The sequence below is a fragment of the Mercenaria mercenaria genome, chromosome 12, assembly GCF_021730395.1.
Source record: "Mercenaria mercenaria strain notata chromosome 12, MADL_Memer_1, whole genome shotgun sequence".
Lineage (NCBI taxonomy): Eukaryota > Metazoa > Mollusca > Bivalvia > Venerida > Veneridae > Mercenaria > Mercenaria mercenaria.
The window spans coordinates 47,000,409-47,019,351 of record NC_069372.1 but is presented as its reverse complement, the minus strand read 5'-3'; the positions used below and the strand labels follow the sequence as shown (position 1 = coordinate 47,019,351).

General features: G+C 35.8%; 1 protein-coding gene across 1 annotated transcript in view; it reads left to right on the top strand.

Annotated features, from left to right (window-relative positions):
* The first annotated feature begins 1,195 nt into the window (after positions 1 to 1,195).
* The window catches only part of LOC123533550 (uncharacterized), a 77,612-nt gene continuing 59,864 nt past the window's right edge, over positions 1,196 to 18,943 (top strand). The window contains exons 1-3 of the mRNA XM_045315215.2: positions 1,196 to 1,392; positions 5,414 to 5,516; positions 12,006 to 12,974. Coding sequence (XP_045171150.2) covers positions 1,255 to 1,392; positions 5,414 to 5,516; positions 12,006 to 12,974 — 1,210 coding nt within the window. The 5' untranslated portion in view covers positions 1,196 to 1,254. The remainder of the gene's footprint in view (positions 1,393 to 5,413; positions 5,517 to 12,005; positions 12,975 to 18,943) is intronic.

Genomic DNA, 18,943 nt, shown 5'->3' with positions numbered 1-18,943 from the left:
CCACACTAAACTTGGGGCGACTTAACCTACGTCGTATTGACCAACGACTGGTTATGATCTATAACATCACCAATTAAACTTAGTTGCTATTCCCCAAGAACCCTACTTAATTCCAAAAACGGCAAACCGTGTATCCCCCTCGCACTATTGCCTCTTCCTGAGAATAGTGTCTCTCTTGGAACAAATCGGTATGCCAGGCTGAACATGTGTCCCCCTAGAAAACAGCTCTGTTTTTAACTTATTTTTAATACAATCTGTATATACTCTTTCTTTATGTTTTTATTCTTTTCTCTCTTTGTTAGTTGATTCGCGTCAATGTCTATGTCATCGTGAGGGGTTTGACTGAATGGAAAATAGATAGATATATACATATTGTTCCTCTCTGAAATAAAATGCTAATTATAAATACACTAAACAATAGACAGTGCAGTAAGGGACCTAAGATAAAGCCTTGAGGAACACCGTTATGTAAATCTGCCCAAGTACTTACAATTTGATCTGTTTTAATTTGTTGCTTTCCGTTTCATAAGTATGATTGTAAAAGTTTTACAGATTTATCAGATACCCCATAACATTAAAACTTATGTAGCAAAATATATCATAAGGAAGGCAGTCAAACGCTTTAGAGAAGTCCATAAATGGTTGCTACATATTCATTTCGGTCCAAAGCAAATTTCCAGTCTTCAAGCAACAATCTTATTAATGTAGTTTGACATTCATGATTCTTTCTAAAAGCACATAAATATTATCAAAAATGTTATCAAAATAAGATAAGAAGACATTTGGTCACTATAGGTATAGGGGCTATTTTAAAAAAAAAAGATGAATGGGAAGTACATGTATGCCCACTGGTCTGTAGTTAGATTTGTCCAGGGGGTCCTCTCTTAAAAATGGGAGTGTCTTGGGCTTTTTTTTTTCAAAATGATCAGGAAAAACACCTGTTTCTTTGTTTACTAACATGGTGATAGGCTGCACTATGGCAGAGTTACAACCCGGACAAAAATTTACACGGATGCACGGACGGACACCGACGGACAGTGCGATTTTGATTTGCCCAACTTCGGGGTATATAAAAAACGTTGTTTGGTTGAAAAGAAAATCTGTATAGGCCATGTCGCATCTAATTGGTAACTATTTTAGGCTTTTAAGTTAAACACAGGTGCCCGTGTAACAAGTCTCGACATTTCTCGTTAATTACGTTACTTTTGCTTGGCGACAGGAGATTCTTGATATTCAAAATGGCTGTAAAGCAAAATGGAATTTGACAGCGATAATGTCGCCGAAATTGAAAAATATGCATTCCTTTTAGGTTCTGCAATTAAAAACGAAGATACAGAACAGTTTTTCAGCATATACGACTCCATCATACCCAAAGATTTACCTGACAACCAGGTAGAAATTCACTCTAAAAACACACCTCCCTGTTTTGGAATTTCGCAAACCATGCTGCATTCCTGTATGGTGTATGTCATGTCCAGTAATATCTCGTCATTCAGACCTAATTATAGTTGTATATGAAGGGTTATGTTATTAGATATTTGAGTGAATATTTTGCTATTTAACTTGGAATGTAAATTATTTTGACAAATGGAATTATTTTCCTGGTACAGGAGCAAGCATAGTGGTAGACAGTTGTTACCATATAACTGATGCTATTTTTATTTTCTGATGATCAAGTACATAAAATGTGCAACGACAAGCGTTTGCCTTGCCACTTAGCTGCAGAATCTGCATAGATACAGTTGTAAAGTTGACTAGGACGGAAGTTTGTAGCATGTGGTTAAATATTTGGAAGTGTCTCTCATATCTGTCCGCATGACAGTTGTGCATATTTATATTTATTGGTTTATTTTATAAATGCATTATTTATTCATCAATTACAGATTTAATATATCAGAAGAAAACTTACACAGGTCTAGGATTTTGTTGCTTTTACCAAAGAAATATAAAATACACAGAATGGCAACAGGAAATAATCTCGCATGTCATGCGTTACCTTATTGAAGCATTTGCTGTCTTGACCACTTGTGATCAGATCAACAGACGCTTATTAAAGTTTTACACTGATGATACAGCCGACCTGTAATAAACTGAATCGGGTCCAATTTTCAAACGACAACTGTTGATTTCTCAGACTTCCAATCATAATTTTATTCCTTCCCCGTGCAGAAAATACTAATTACATTAAAAAAATACCATTATCATTATAAACAAATGATCTGATAGAAAGTTTTTCACAACACAAATTTTTATACTTCTGCTGTTTGTTTCATACACTGGTAAAACGAGATCTCATTTAGTTACCACTTGATGTTGGCGAGATTTGCTCTTTATGTCTTTCAAGTTGCCAATTTTTTTATTTTATAGCTCTTTGTATTTACAGACATTCTATAAAAAATTGGACAGTTCATGAAATAGAGTCATTTTACCTATGCTCGACCAGCCAAGTGCTCGACCACTATTTATAAATGTACATGTTTATTGAAATAAACCTTTGAACTGACGGTTTTTGTTCATTTATTTCCTTCCCAGCATCCTTTTATGACATCATACATATTTGATCTAGATCTTTAAGGGGCTTGTTTGTTTACAGACGACAGATTCTTTGCATCTGTGAAAATACTTACCGTGAATCTCCTCTTGAAAATGATGCGTCTTTCCCGAATTCTTTAAGAAGAGTACTGGAACAACGTATTTTATAGTCTTCTAACCTTTATTGATAATTTGACATAAGCTTATATCTGTAAACTATAGACTTGAAAGTAAAATTTAAGATGTAAACAAACACGCCCACCTCTCGAAAGGTCAAAACAAAAATGGCGCCTTCATTAGTTGCGTCATGTAGACGCTTGAGATAAAAAGATTCACCGCGCCATAAGACAAGTTGGATAAAATGATTATGAACATTTGACTTTTTGAAGTTTTTAGGTTTGTTTGATTGTTAAAACAGTTTGATTTCTTGTTAAATTACTTGATGGATACTGCAGACACACCATTTACCAATGTTCCTTTTGCCCGCTTTTCAGGTAGGTGTTTCTATCTCTTGTTTGAAAGTCTGAAACTTATTGATTTTAAAATCTGAAAACAGAACTAGAAAATATGAAGTTTTGACTATAAAAATATTTGTTTGTTTGATTTTATAATTACTTCTGAAAAAAGAAATCGGTCTGGTCGAGCATAGGAAAATGTCACTTTAAAATTTAGTGTTTTACACCCTATAGTATGAACCGCGCCATATTTTATCCTGATCAGTGTCAGCCAAACGCTTGGGTCGAAATTTACCAATAAAAGCAGGTCAATTCAGAAACTAAACGTTTTCCACAACCTTGTCAGTTTTTAATTTGTTCCGAGAAAAATACTTGTAAATCTGGTCGAGCATAGGTAAAACGAGTCTACTTTTAAGTCTGTAGATTTAAGGACTTGGTGTGTTTTGTGTAACTAGGTAGAAATTTTGTAAATGTTTACCAGTCAAAAACAACACAGACTGGATCAACCCTGTAAACCTGGGAGCCTTAGTGTTGGGTAAGGCAACCATGTTAAAATGGCTACTGTCTACTTATTTGAAGTAAGGCTCCCATGTTACATGAAAAATGAGTTGACATTTTACAGAATTGACATGAATCTCTTTATTGTTTTGATTACCTATTTTTAGCTCACCTGAGCAATGCTCAGGTGAGTTTTTCTGATCGCTCGATGTCCGGCGTCTGTCGTCCGTCGTCTGTCAACATTTAGCTTGTGTATGCGATAGAGGCTGTATTTTTCAATTAATCTTCATGAATATTGGTCAGAATGATAACCTTGATGAAATCTAGGCCGAGTTCGAAAATGGGTCATCTCGGGTCAAAAACTAGGTCACTAGGTCAAATCAAAGAAAAACCTTGTGTATGCGATAGAGGCTGTATTTTTCATTTAATCTTCATGAATATTGGTCAGAATGATAACTTTGATGAAATCTAGGCCGAGTTCGAAAATGGGTCATCTCGGGTCAAAAACTAGGTCACTAGGTCAAATCAAAGAAAAACCTTGTGTATGCGATAGAGGCGGTATTTTTCAATTAATCTTCATGAATATTGGTCAGAATGATAACCTTGATGAAATCTAAGCGGAGTTCGAAAATGGGTCATCTCGGGTCAAAAACTAGGTCACTAGGTCAAATCAAAGAAAAACCTTGTGTATGCGATAGAGGCTGTATTTTTCAATTCTTCTTCATTAATATTGGTCAGAATGATAACCTTTATGAAATCTAGGACGAATTCGAAAATGGGTCATCTTGGGTCAAAAACTAGGTCACTAGGTCAAATCAAAGAAAAACTTTGTGTATGCGATAGAGGCTGTATTTTTCAATTGATCTTCATGAATTTTGGTCAGAATGATTGCCTTGATAAAATTTAGGCCGAGTTCGAAAATGGATCATCTCGGGTCAAAAACTAGGTCACTAGGTCAAATCAAAGAAAAACCTTGTGTATGCGATAGAGGCGGTATTTTTCAATTGATCTTCATGAATTTTGGTCAGAATGATTACCTTGATGAAATTTAGACCAAGTTAGAAAATGGGTCATCTGGGGTCAAAAACTAGGTCACTAGGTCAAATCAAAGAAAAACCTTGTGTATGCAATAGAGGCTGTATTTTTCAACTGATCTTCATGAAATTTAGCCAGAATGATTACCTTGATGAAATCTAGGCCGAGTTCGAAAATGGGTCATCTGGGGTAAAAAACTAGGTCACTAGGTCAAATCGAAGAAAAACATTGTGTATGCAATAGAGGATGTATTTTTCAATTGATCTTCATGAAATTTGGTCAGAATGATTGCCTTGATGAAATCTAGGTCAATTTTGAATATGGGTTATCTGAGGTCAAAAACTAGGTCACTAGGTCAAATTAAAGAAAAATCTTGTGTATGCGATAGAGACTGTTTTTTTTAATTGATTTTTATGAAATTTGGTCAGGTTGATTGCCTTAATGAAATCTAGGTCGAATTTGAATATGGGTCATCTGAGGTCAAAAACTAGGTCACTTGGTCAAATCAAAGAAAAAACTTCTGTATGTGATAGAGGCTGTATTTTTCAGTTGATCTTCATGAATTTTGGTCAGAATGATTGCCTTGATAAAATCTAGGTCGAGTTTGAACATGGGTCATCTAGGGTCAAAACCTAGGTCATGTCTAAGAAAATGCTTGTTTTATCACAAGAGACCAATTTTTGGTCCAATCTTAATGAAAATTGGTCAGAATATTTGTTTCCATGAAATCACTAGGTCAAACATGTTTTACACTGTTATGGAGTGTTTCTTAGGTGAGCGACCTAGGGCCATCTTGGCCCTCTTGTTTCTGTAAAGACTCGAGTCCAAACTAGTAAAAACTTATAAATATTGAACTGTTTTGTATTGATATATTTATTTTTATTAATTTTTAGTTAGAAGACATCAAGGACAGAGCAAGAAAGGTCGTTGATTTGCCGGACGGGGAGTTTAATAGTTTGGTATTGAAGGCGCGTCACTTCAGTCTCGCACCCACAGGTAAACATATCAAGTTCCTTGAATAAACATAAAAATCTTCATTGGTATACAAATTGAAAAGTATGTTTAAACTCTTTTGAGTAATGCTTTTAAGGGCTAATTATCACAAATGAGCGGTGTTGTGATAATAGCGCAGTAGTTATTTTGCAATGTCTCTGTTGACTTCTTTCAGGAAATATGTAACAATGTGTTACAACAGGCCACACTTTCAGCAGATTGCAATTATTGTTAGCTTTTTGATAGTATGCAGTCCTGTTTAAAAACGGTCTTCATGAAAGACCCTGAAGAATTAGTGGAATTGCTTTTTCCAGTACTAGAGGGAATGATGGCAGGGCCAGTTAGGAGAGGAATATTGCCATGTAACAACAAATAAGCAGAACATTGCGTGTTAGTTTTTGTCATAAATATGTTACGCTCAATAAGAAAATGGCTAAAAAGATCATAGACTTGTGTTTTAGTGTTTTATTAAATGTTTTAATTTGTACTAACAGTTTTTGTAGGAAAATTTTGCTTTGGGTTATAATGCAGTAATTTGGTCCAAAATGTGCTTCTGTGGTGTAGTCGAAAGAAGTCCCTAATAAATAGATCCTAATTTTTCCATTTTGCACGCATTTGCGCGTAAATTGGGGGCCAAATGGGCATTATTTCACTTGTGGAATGAATTTTACATAAAATAGGACACGTTTCATGCTAATACTCGCATGTTTTCGAGCTGTTTACTTGAAAACGAAAGTAGGGTGTTTATTCTGCGGACCGCTTTCTGAAATGCAGCAATATGAGGGTACCTGACTTCAGTTGACTTGCATTTCACTGCATACTATTCAACACCCCTTTTTCTTTTCGTTTTCTTGAAGCAAATGTATGGATATCTTGTTGAAAATAGGTCTACGACGGAGTGAAAATCTAGAAACTGTAACAAAATTGGTCTGAAGTAGCTGAATTTTATATGAAACAAAGAACAATTTCTTTTATTGGTATATAGCCTATAAGAGCTGAAATAAGACTTTTCTCGAAACACATCACAATTAGTCTTCATAGTCATAAATCGATTGTATATGTTATAAAATTATGTTTTCAATGCAAAATAATCATTAAATTTGAAAAATTTTGAATTTTGACCATATTTTGAGTAGATGCGCAAATTTCGGCAGCAATTTCTGCAATAGAAAGGCCAATATTTGTCTCCAGAATGTGTGAAAATGCACAAAATGCGTCCATTTGAGTCATATTCATGACGGAATGAATTATATTTCAGAATCAAAGTGAAAAATATTGCATACAGGTGAAACTTGTACCAAAATTTATAATGAAGCAACCATAGAGCTTAAATTTAGCCCAGAAAATGGGTAGGGGGTGGCCTCACTTAAATGTCTATATTTCTCTAAAATCTCGAATTTTCAAAATGAAACTTGTTAACATGTTTGGTATTACATCTTTCTTGAAAACAGAGATGAAAATGTTATGAAATTTGATAAAAAGATATCTCTTATAGGTTATGATGCAGTAATTTGGTCCAAAATGTGCTTCCGTGGTGTAGTCGAAAGAAGTCCCTAATAAATAGATCCTAATTTTTCCATTTTGCGCGCATTTGCGCGTAAATTGGGGGCCAAATGGGCATTATTTCACTCGTGGAATGAATTTTACATAAAATAGGACACGTTTCATGCTAATACTCGCATGTTTTCGAGTTGTTTATTTGAAAACGAAAGTAGGGTGTTTATTCTGCGGACTGCTTTCTGAAATGCGGCAATATGAGGGTACCTGACTTCAGTTGACTTGCATTTCACTGCATACTATTCAACACCCCTTTTCCTTTTCGTTTTTCTGAAGCAAATGTATGGATATCTTGTTGAAAATAGGTCTACGACGGAGTGAAAATCTAGAAACTGTAACAAAATTGGTCTGAAGTAGCTGAATTTTATATGAAACAAAGAACAATTTCTTTTATTGGTATATAGCCTTTTGTCTGGTTTTTTTTAGGGAAATGGGGTGGGGGGGGCGGGGAACATACTTTTTGGAGAGAGGAATGGGTTCGAATTTTTGCCTGCTAAAACGACCAAAAAAGAAAGCTGACAGGACAGTTGTTCTTTTAATTTTCTACTAGTTCTACTAGACCATACTTTTTTCCAGACCCAAGTCTTTTTAGTAAAATTGGAGTTTTTTTTGAAAGGCTAATACTCTCATTTGTAACAGCAGTACTTTGTTTCAGCATCAGCAAGTGTAACAGAACATGTTTTCAGTCTGAAAAATTCTTATGGTCATGTGAATATTTCCAGATTGTTTTTGGTTAGAAAAGGGTAATTCTTTTTTTGAAACGTTCTTGTATGAGAAAGTGAGTTGTGTTATTTTTATACGCCCGAAGGGATGTATAGAAAATAACAGGTTATTGTCTTTTGAGAAGGGGTTTCTCAGATGAGGCTAGAGATGGTCTGCAGTATGAAAAATCCCTTTCTGGAAAGACAGTAACCTGTTATTCTAATTATCATGCCATTATTAACAACTGCTAATTTTTTGTTAAATAGGAGCACAAATTACTGAATATTACCGAAAGTAGTCTGGCAATAAAGTAGGCGGGGCTCTTACAATCTCATGTCCTTGGACTTTATTATAGGTTTACACAGTGTAAAGTGTTCTTAGGTCAGTTACCTGAGAAAGGCTGCTTTTCTCAGACAGGCTTTATCAGGCAGTTGTTATAGAAATGGCATGATAAATTATGTTATGATGCCGGTGTCTGTCGGTCCGTTAGCAATTTCGTGTCCGCTCTGTAACTCTTGAACCCCTTTAAGGATTTCGAAGGAACTTGAAACAAATGTTCACCACATCGAGATGACGTGCAGAGCGCATGTTTTGGATAGCTCATTCAAGATCAAGGTCACACTTAGGGGTCAAAAGTCATATCACTTTGTTTTTTGTCAGCTCTGTAACTCTTGAACTGCTTGAAGAATTTTCAAGAAACTTGGCACAAATGTTCACCACATCAAGATGACGTGCAGAGCACATGTTTAGGATGGCTCGCTTCAGTGTCATTGCTCCGCATTGTGGAGCTCTTGTTAAAAAGACTAATGGTATTACTTCAATATGCTGCAAATGATCATGTAAAAGTATCCGGACTTCTTTTTTTGTGTACCTGTTTTAGTGACAGGGTGAGCTTTTGTGATCGCATTTTGTCTGTCGTCCATCTTTTCACAATTTCTTGTGAACACGGTAGAGACCACATTTTGCAATCAATTTTAATCAAACTTGCACACAACTTGTATTGGCATAATTTCTCGGTTCCTTTCGAAAACTGGCCAGATCCCATAATGGGTTCCAGAGTTATGGCCCCTTTATGGGCCAATATTTGCTATTTTGGCTTTTGCAGCCATAAAGAGACTTCATTTATGGTTTGATTTGATACAGACTTGTAAAATATCTTTAGCAACAATATATCTTGGATTCCATGGTGAATCTGTCAGATCCAATAATAGGGTCTGGAGTTATGGCCCCTGATTGACCGCTGAAAGAACCAAAATTTGTTAGATTTTACCATGTGAACACAATAAAGTGTCATTTTACATTCGATTTTAACCACACTTACACACAACTCAAGTCACAATAAGATCTCGGTTCCTTTCAAAAACCGATTAGATTCATCATGGGTTCTAGAGTTACTGCCCATTCAGGGGCAAAATTTTCTATTTTGGCCTTTTTAGCCATATAGAGGTTTCATTTATGCTTTGATTTGATACAGTCTTGCACAGAATGTTTATCTTGGTGATCTCTAGGTCAAGTTCAAAACTGGGTCATGTGGGATTAAAAACTAGGTCACCAGGACAAATCAAAGTAAAAGCTTGTTAACACCCTTGATGCAACATTTATGACCCTATCTTCATGACACTTGGTCTGAATGTTTAACTTGATGATTCCTAGGCCAAGTTCGAAACTGGGTCATCTGGGGTCAGAAACTAGATCACCCTGTCAGGTCTACGGAAAAGCTTGTTAACACTCTTGAGGCCACATTTATGACCCTATCTTCATGAAACTTGGGCAGAATGTTTATCTTGATGATTCCTAGGCCGAGTTTGAAACTGGGTCATGTGGGGTCAAAAACTGGGTCACCTACTCAAGTCTTTTAGGAAAAGCTTGTTAACACTGTATGGGCCACTGGCACCAGATCAGAAAGAAAATGCCTCCGTATATGTTATACCCTACCCCTAGGTATTCTATAAGAACCATGGTCATGAACGGGAAAGTGCACTAACCCGTTTCAATCGTACATTTCTCAACTTAAACGCGCAGTTCGGTGAATGGGTACCTAGTATATTGAACAAGCGATAATTTATCTTCCATCGTGCACCAGTCACATTGTCTCAATATTCCATATTGCTGAGATTATCAACATATTTTATGCTTTCGTCAACGTTACAGAAAAAACTTGCTTGAACTTCCCTAATGAACATCCGGTCTAGAGGTCACGGCAGTGCGCACATGTTTGGCGAAATGTAAACAAACAAAAACAGATTTTTAAAAAATCACAATTTTACACTAAAACTCGAAATGATGAATGAAATTCATCTTGTATATGATCTTTAATTTGAAATCGTACATTGGTCTGCATCTGTTCTGTATATTTTATTCATTTTGCACATTTTGCTGCATTTTCACATTTTAGCAGACACGTGTAGTAAAATGACGATTGACATACATTTTTACAACAGCCAATCAGAATGGTTTTGTAATCTAGAACGGAACTTCACCAGGGAAGTTCAAGCAAGTTTTTTGTGTAATGTTGAAATTACTATAAACTACGCGTTGTTTTTTTAAGATAAGATGTATTGAAAAATGTGACTGGTACACAATGGAAGATAAATTACCACTTGTTTGATATCCATAGTACACATTTACCCAGCTGCGTGTTTTAGGTATGAAATGCGCGATTGAAACGGGTTAGTATATTTTCCCGTTCACGACCATGGTTCTTATAGAATACCTAGGGGTAGGGTATAACACGTACGGAGGCATTTCCTTTCTGATCTGGTGCCAGTGGTATGGGCCATATTTATAATCCTATCTTTATGAAACTTGGTAAGAATGTTTTTCTTGATGATTCCCATGCCAAGTTTAAAACTGGGTCATGTGGCATCAAAAACTAGGTCACCATTCAAATCAAAGGAAAAGCTTTTTAACGCTGTAGAGGCCACATTCATGACCCTATCTTCATGAAACTTGGTCGGAATGTTTTTTATCTTGATGATTCCAAGGCCAAGTTTAACAGGTGAGCTATATAGGGTCATCATGACCCTCTTGTTTTTATGCCCCCGAAGGGAGGCATATAGTTTTTGAACCGTCTGTCGGTCTGTCCGCATTTTTCATGTCCGGTCCATATCTTTGTCATTGATGGATGGATTTTCAAATAACTTGGCATGAATGTGTACCACCGTAAAACAACGTGTCGCGCGCAAGACCCAGGTCCGTAGCTCAAAGGTCAAGGTCACACTTAGACATGCAAGGATAGTGCATTGATGGGCGTGTCCGGTCCATATCTTTGTCATCAATGGATGGATTTTCAAATAACTTGGCATGAATGTGTACCACAGTAAGACGACGTGTCGTGCGCAAGACCCAGGTCCGTAGCTCAAAGGTCAAGGTCACACTTAGACATTAAAGGATAGTGCATTGATGGGCGTGTCCGGTCCATATCTTTGTCATCGATGGATGGATTTTCAAATAACTTGGCATGAATGTGTACCACAGTAAGACGACATGTCGCGCGTAAGACCCAGGTCCGTAGCTCAAAGGTCAAGGTCACACTTAGACGTTAAAGTTCATTTTTCATGATAGTGCATTGATGGGCGTGTCCGGTCCATATCTTTGTCATTCATGCATGGATTTTAAAATAACTACGCATGAATGTGTGACACAGTAAGACGACGTGTCGCGTGCAAGACCCAACTCTGTAGGTCAAAGGTCCTAAACTCTAACATCGGCCATAACTATTCATTTAAAGTGCCATCGGGGGCATGTGTCATCCTATGGAGACAGCTCTTGTTTTTTTAAATTTTTTGTAGCCATTGCAAAAATAAGAAACACAATATCTTAGTTTTGAAAAGTAGCTTTTAAAGCAAAGTGAGAAACGGTATTACATTGTTTAAAACACATTTTTTGCAGTCTGGTCAAACTGTTGGCTTTGAGTATAACTTTGCTTTTTCTGGTAAGATTTTTCTTACAGAGGAAGGCAATATGTAAGAAGCTACTTTAGTGAATTTTTTGTTCTTTCCTTGACATATATCAGTATCCCTATATGTATGTAACTGTACACATTGTAGTTCCTTTAAAGGCTCAAGAAAAGAATTCATTCGTATTGTACATTTGATTATGAATATAAATACCAGTTTTCTCTTACTCAGTAAACTCTCTGCATAAGATTTTTACATGTTTGACTATAAAATTGTAAGTATATAATTTTTGAGGATATTTTCATCTCATCAGTAGATTATTGTAAAATTTCAGGATCAGCTATGTCCTGCCGCCGAGAGTCCCCAGGTAAACGATGGACGCAGCCTAGCAAGGAAGAGGAAAGTGAAGAGGATGATGGGAAGTTTAACTATTGTGGCGCCCCTGGCGGTAGATTTGACTCATCAAGCTTACTCTCAACAATGAAAACCAGCGCAAGGTCATCGGAATCTGACACTCGTAAATTTGACGATGATTCCGGTGTCTGTAACTCTAGTAAGGCAACAAACAGTATTGGAAGTCTGAGCGACCATGATGGTAGTGATGATGAAGGGAGGGGTGTGTCATTTGATTATTATCCACCACAGATAAAAATTCGCTCTGGCTGTGGACTAAATTTAGATTATGATGAAGCGCATGAGGTGAAATCTGACCATTCCTCGCAAGATGTAAATTCACCTCGAAGTGACTTTTCAGAAGGAATTGAAATGACGACATTTAATAGTCGTGAAACTGCTGACGATGATGATGACGAGTTTAATTTTAGACGTGAAGTCAATTATCAAGACGATTTTAATACTTCAGGGGAAAGTGAGGACGAAAATTCATACAGACACAAATACTATAATATGGGTTACAGACCTTTAAGTAGGGATGTCCCAACTTTCCAGCCTACGTTTGAGTCTTTAGGCTCGTCTTCCTTAAGTAGTAGAGAAGTTGATAGAGGTATAAATTTTCCAAGTTTGAAAGAAGGGACTTCTCAGTACAGTAGGTACTCCTCTTATCAGAATCCTCAATTTAGCAGTGAACGAGTTAAAATAGAAAAAACTAGTTATAAAAGAGACAAGGCTGATCCTCCATTTGGTCGCGGACCTGAACAATTGGACAGAGTGGCCAGTTCAATCGGGTCATTAATTTCCCAAGTGCCAAGTGATGAAGTGAAAAATATGCCTGAGGGAAGAAAATTAGAACCACTGCAGAGAGAAGATCCCAAAAGAAAGAAAAAGAAGAAGAAAAGTGCTAAAGGTTGGTACATAGTAATTAATTAATCACTATTTGTTGTATCTAACTATGAAAAAATTTGTATACAGTGAAATCAGTAATATTTATAGGGGACTAATTTTCATGGTTGAATCAATCCATGAAATTTAATTCCCAAGAACAAATAAAATTCCCATTTATTTTATGCTCCAAAATTGAAATTCAGAAGTTCATATCACCTAAAAATGGCAGTTTTTACCAATGTCAAGTGCCCTCGAGACTGTATGATTTCATAGAATTACACAAATCAGCAGGTACAGGAGTTATTACCATGATAAAAAAGTTCTTCTGTAGAATTTGGTACTTGTAGGTAGAGCTGGAAAGTGGAAAAATTTACATCTGTATATGGCATGGTATGTTCTCCAAAGACAAGAAATATAACTCAAGCTTTTAGTTTGTTAAATTCCCAGTATATATAGGCAATAGCCCCATGCCTAAATCAGTGGAAAAAACCATCTTTATGACATGCATGCAGTCACTGCTAGGCAAGGTCTGGACAGTGACTAAATGCTAATGTAGTCAAAAATATACATAGACATGTTCTCTAGCTGTACCTCTATGGCCAAGTGGTGTTGTTGTCCGACTTTGAATCAGTTTGTTTCTCACTGCTATCTGTTTAAGACCTCTCTTGGTGTGTAGAATTTTTTATCCCCTGCCATGAGTCCTTCTGTCTGTCCGTAACAGTGGTGTCAGCACCATATAACCTAAATCCCTTGAAGGGTTTTCATGAAACTTGGGTCAACTGATCACCTCAAGACGATGTGCAGGACTTGTGAGTCGCCATGTTGGCTCAAGGTCGGGTCACAAAGTCAAGGTAAAAGAATTAGCCTTCGAATTTGATCCCTTAACCGATTGAAGATTTTCATAAACGGGGTCGAATGATTCCAAATCTGGGACAATGATCAACTCAGACAATGTCGGCTGAAGTCACATGTGGCCACTAAGGTCAAGGTTTAGCTTTCAATTTGATCCGTCGTTATTCCTAAAATTTAAATAATGGATTGGTCATGAAACTTGGGTCAAATAATCATCTCATCAAGACGATTTTCAGAACTTGTGAATCAGCCCATGTTGGCTCAAGGTCAAGATCAGAACTCAAGGTCAAAGGTTTGAGCCTCAGATTTTGTGTCTGCTCTGTATCCCATAGCGATTTAAATATGATACCGCTTAGTACATAACCCGATTGCAAGATGTGCGAACTCAAATTCACCATGGCCACCAAGCAAGGATCACACTCAAATTTTCAGAGCTTACACTTATCTGCAAATACTTGATTTCTCGAACTTTGTCAGTGTTTCACTTTTAGGTTTTTTTTGCAAATGTAATCAATTCATGGTGCGAAACTTAAGGTATAGTTTTTGTACAAATGAAAATTATCAAATTAACAGTGTCAATGACTTCAACCCAATAACCCACCCTTTCTAACTATGTAATCATGTTTACCACAACCTTCTTCACTTCCAAACATTGTGAGGGATAGCTTCTTTCAGAACTAGCACTGAATATGTGAAGATTGTCCATCATGATTAAGAAACCTGATTTACCAAGTTGCCTGCCCTTGCCTGAAATATGCACTAGAATGGCACTCATTGTTCCTTAATTACGAATCTAAAAGCCAATAATCTTTTGAAGTTTGAACCATTCTTGATTTCACAAATCCTCAATGTTTGATCCTTTTCATAAAACAGAGTTTCAGTCCTCTAAACCTCATAACTGACCAATTCCGAGACCTGACGAACATGAAATCCAGATCCGGACCCAAATTCTAGGGTTTAACGAATACCGAACAGTGCATTGCGATAACTAAATGTCCGATTTGCAGCTGAATGATAGAAATCACGATCAATAACATCCCATAGTTCCTTTTCAACAATTGATTGTATTTCGTATTTTGAATGAAATAGCAGAAATAATTATATTTATAAACCAAAATAGACAGCTTTCAATTGCCGCCTGAAAATGTTACGTCTCCATACAAAATTACCCTCACGGAATTAAACTACCATAAAGGACTAGAAGTCTGAATTTTAATAAATTAGTTCCTTGAACTTCTTTAATTTTTAAATACACTTAATTTAGATGAAAAACTTATGGTGACATGAGATAAGCTTATGTAGTTGTATAATCACATGAAACTGATTCGTAGGCCCTCAATTAGTTGCTTGGTGCACCTATGACCGTAATCCTTAAATTTCTGCTTCACTATCGCATCCTTTGTATTAAAACATGTTGACACTTCCAGCAAAAGCCGGCATGTTTGGTATATTCAACGCCTAGGTTTTTGATTTATCTTGGATTAAGGACCATTAAAGCCAAGGGCAGCCAAGAAATATTAATGTTAGAATTATCTGTCCGTTCAGTTTACAAACATCTCAATGTTGAAACAGCAAGTATAAACAGTTGGTTTAACTCACTGTTCAAACACTAGTTGTACTTTTTATAAAGATTTATGGCCGATTAACTATTAAATGTACGCATTAGTAGACTACATGTCCAGGATCAGGACCAATTATCGCAACAGGTTTTAAGCATATATCAATAGTATGCAATAGTCAAATTGGCCCATAGTCACCCTACAAATTCTAGCGAGGGATAAACCCATTATTCAAGTTGATTCGTCTGGATACTTTTTGAATAATGACAATCAAAAGCAATTAAATTTACCAACTATAAAAAGCACTTTCATATTCGCTCAAAAATTCATGTAACGGCATAATTCACTTCACATTACAAAAACTCTAATGCTTAAATCGGATTATTAATATTTCTTGCTTCAATTAAAATTCGACTAAACCTATATTATAGTGTTAAAATTAACAATAGAAACATGCTGAAGGCTACTTGAATACAACAAACGTAAGGCCCTTAATTTGATTAAGTCACAGTTGTTAGTAAATTGTCCATCCTTTAACTGAGGGTATCCCTGTTTGGTTGAGGGAACACATAATTCTGACAGTAAAGTGGCCCTCGGGACACCACTGAAAAAATTTATGTTCAGCCTGCATTGATTTAACATGAAGCTAAAGAAATTTTGGGTGATATAGAGTTTATTTCAAAATTCATGATTTATTTAGCAATTATACTATTTGCCTAACTTTTAACTGCATATTAGCTTATAAATATGGCGAAATAGTGAACTATTGGCATGCAACCGCATAGAATGTTCTGCCGATTTGTTAAGATTATTTGTATAGCAGTATCCAAAATGCCCAATACCACCTCTGGACAAATTGAAACTTCACAACACCATTGTTAAGGACTGACTTACATTGCACAGGTACCTTTAATAATTGCAATTATTACAAATAATCCACTTATATGAACTTAGAATTTTTTGTAAGTTTTGTAATGTAAGCTGTACTCAGTCAACCTACTTTGGAATGGATGAAACTTCACACACTTATTTACGTGATTAACTTGACTTTACATTGCTCAATTACACATAACCTATTTTGTGTTTTATGCCCATTTCAACATAGAAATTTTGTGTTAAGTATTTGTATGTAAATCAAAAACCAATATATTTAGATGGAAAGGATTGAAACTTATAAACTTGTTCCTGTCATGGATCTGACATGGTGCAAGGGACACCAAATCAAGCTTAGGCGCATTTACAAAATAGCCCCTTTTCAACTAAAAGTTATGTAGGCTCAATTTATTAATTAAGTGTAAAGACTCTTTCCGGTAAGGAGTTAATTTTTTAAAACTCACATTATTTGCTAATGTTCCAGAATTAAGCACTAGTAAGTTCCATAACCCTATTTGCTTTGCTTCTCATATTATGCCTCCCTCATTTGGTTTACGTTTTTCATGTAAGCGGTATCCCAACCATCTTGATGGAATGATTGAAACTTCCACACACTTTTTTCACTGTGATAAACTGACTTACATTGCACAGGTTCCATAACTCTATTTTGCTTTTTTACAAAATTATGCCCCTTTTTTGACTTAGAATTTTTTGGTTAAGTTTTTGTATGTAAGCTGGTATCTCAGTAACCACTTGTGGGAATGGATTGAAACTTCACACACTTATTTACTGTGATAAACTGACTTACATTGCACAGGTTCCATAACTCTATTTTGCTTTTTTATGCCCTTTTTCAACATAGAAATTTTTGGTTAAGTTTTTGTATGTATCTCAGTATCCACTAATGGGAAAGGATTGAAACTTCACACACTTGTTCACTGTCATGATATGACATGCAGTGCAAAGGGTCAATAACTCAACTTCGCATTTTACAAAATTATGCCCCTTTTTCAACTTAGGAGTTTTGGGTTAAATTCTTATATGTAAGCTGGTATCTCAGTACCCACTAATGGGAATAGATTGAAACTTCACACACTTGTCCACTGTCATGAACTGATAAGCACTATGTAAGTTCCATAACCCTATTTTGCTTTTTTACTATATTATGCCCCTTTTTCGACTTTCGTATTCATTCAATCTACAAGGCTGTTGAATAGTCGAGCGTTGCTATCCTCTCACAGCTCTTGTTTTGGTATGGAGTTGGGGATTCATCATTATAAATTTTGAATGATGTATATCTGGATGCAATTCATTAATAAGCCTGTAACAGATTATTTGGAAACTTTTTTGTGGATCATACAGTACCGTAGGTTGATAGGAACTGTGAAAGCAGTGGGGAATTGTCATTTTAAAACTAAGAATTTTACAACACCTGACTTCATAATTGGCCTGACGAGACTACTCTGACCTAGTACTCATCTAAATATACTGTCATTTTGTATGAAAATATGTTAGAAATAACTTAACAGTATTGGGTTGATGCTTGTAAAATGATGAACAGAACAGAAATTCATTTCAGACATGCATAGGCACAATGACATGTCATTTGTCTGTTTAATTTTCTTTCAAGGGTACTAAATCTTATAATTTTCTCGAAAGTTACTCTGCAAGAGTAACTTAACTTAGCACTGAAGTTTTTTTCAAATGAAATGGAAAATTGATTTTTCCTCTGCAGTTGTACTTCCAGTGATATATCGGCAGTTTCCTGTTTACTGCTTAAGACGGTTTTCCTGATTTGATTTGCGCAGTTGTTTGGTTAAAAAGCAATTGTAATTCTATAACAGAATGTTGCACATTGATTTATTATCTTTATAGCGTTTGCTGTTTTTAACCCTTAGCCTGCTGCAGGCGAATTTAACAGCCTTTGCAAACAGCTTGGAACCAGATCAGACGCCGATTAAATCGGCGTCTGATCAGGTTCCAAGCTGTTTGCTACTCTGACAATATTTCTTCCAATTTTGGAGTAAATTGAATGAACTTAACAATTTTAGCAGACGACATTTCCAGCAGACGACAATTTACCTAGCATGCTAAAGGTTTAATTGGTTTACATTTGAGAAAGGTTTTCTGTGGAATCTGATCAATTCTTTTGCATTGTTGTTGGTGGTGGAGTCATGTAAAAGTGTGTAAAAATGAATGTTTTGCTAAATCTGTTAAAACAATGTGGCCTTGACATGAAACTTTGTTTGTGGCAAATGTTTGCGAAAATTTGTTATGAAGTAAAGTACAATACAGAATCTTTTGAAGACGGGGATGCACTATTATATAAATGGACATTTTATAGGAAATTACAAGAATTAAATTTAGGTTTCTGTCTATTTCTCAATAGAAACGTCAGCTAATGGACATGGATTAAGAGAAAACTATGAGGAAACTTTTTGTCCAATTGTGCTGAAATGCAATAAAATTGCCTTTGTAATTGGTCATAATAATAATATAATTGACAAAATTAACATTAAGTGTAACACATGAGTAAAGGATTTTGATGTTATCTTCAACTTGCCTCAAGACACAATATATATTTCAAATTTCCATGCAAGTTACTTGTTAAACAAAAATTATTTCCATTAAGTTCTGTGAATGTTTTCAACAGCTGAACAAAATTTTTTAATTTTAAAAAGTAAAACATTTCTTTTTGCCCTCGAAA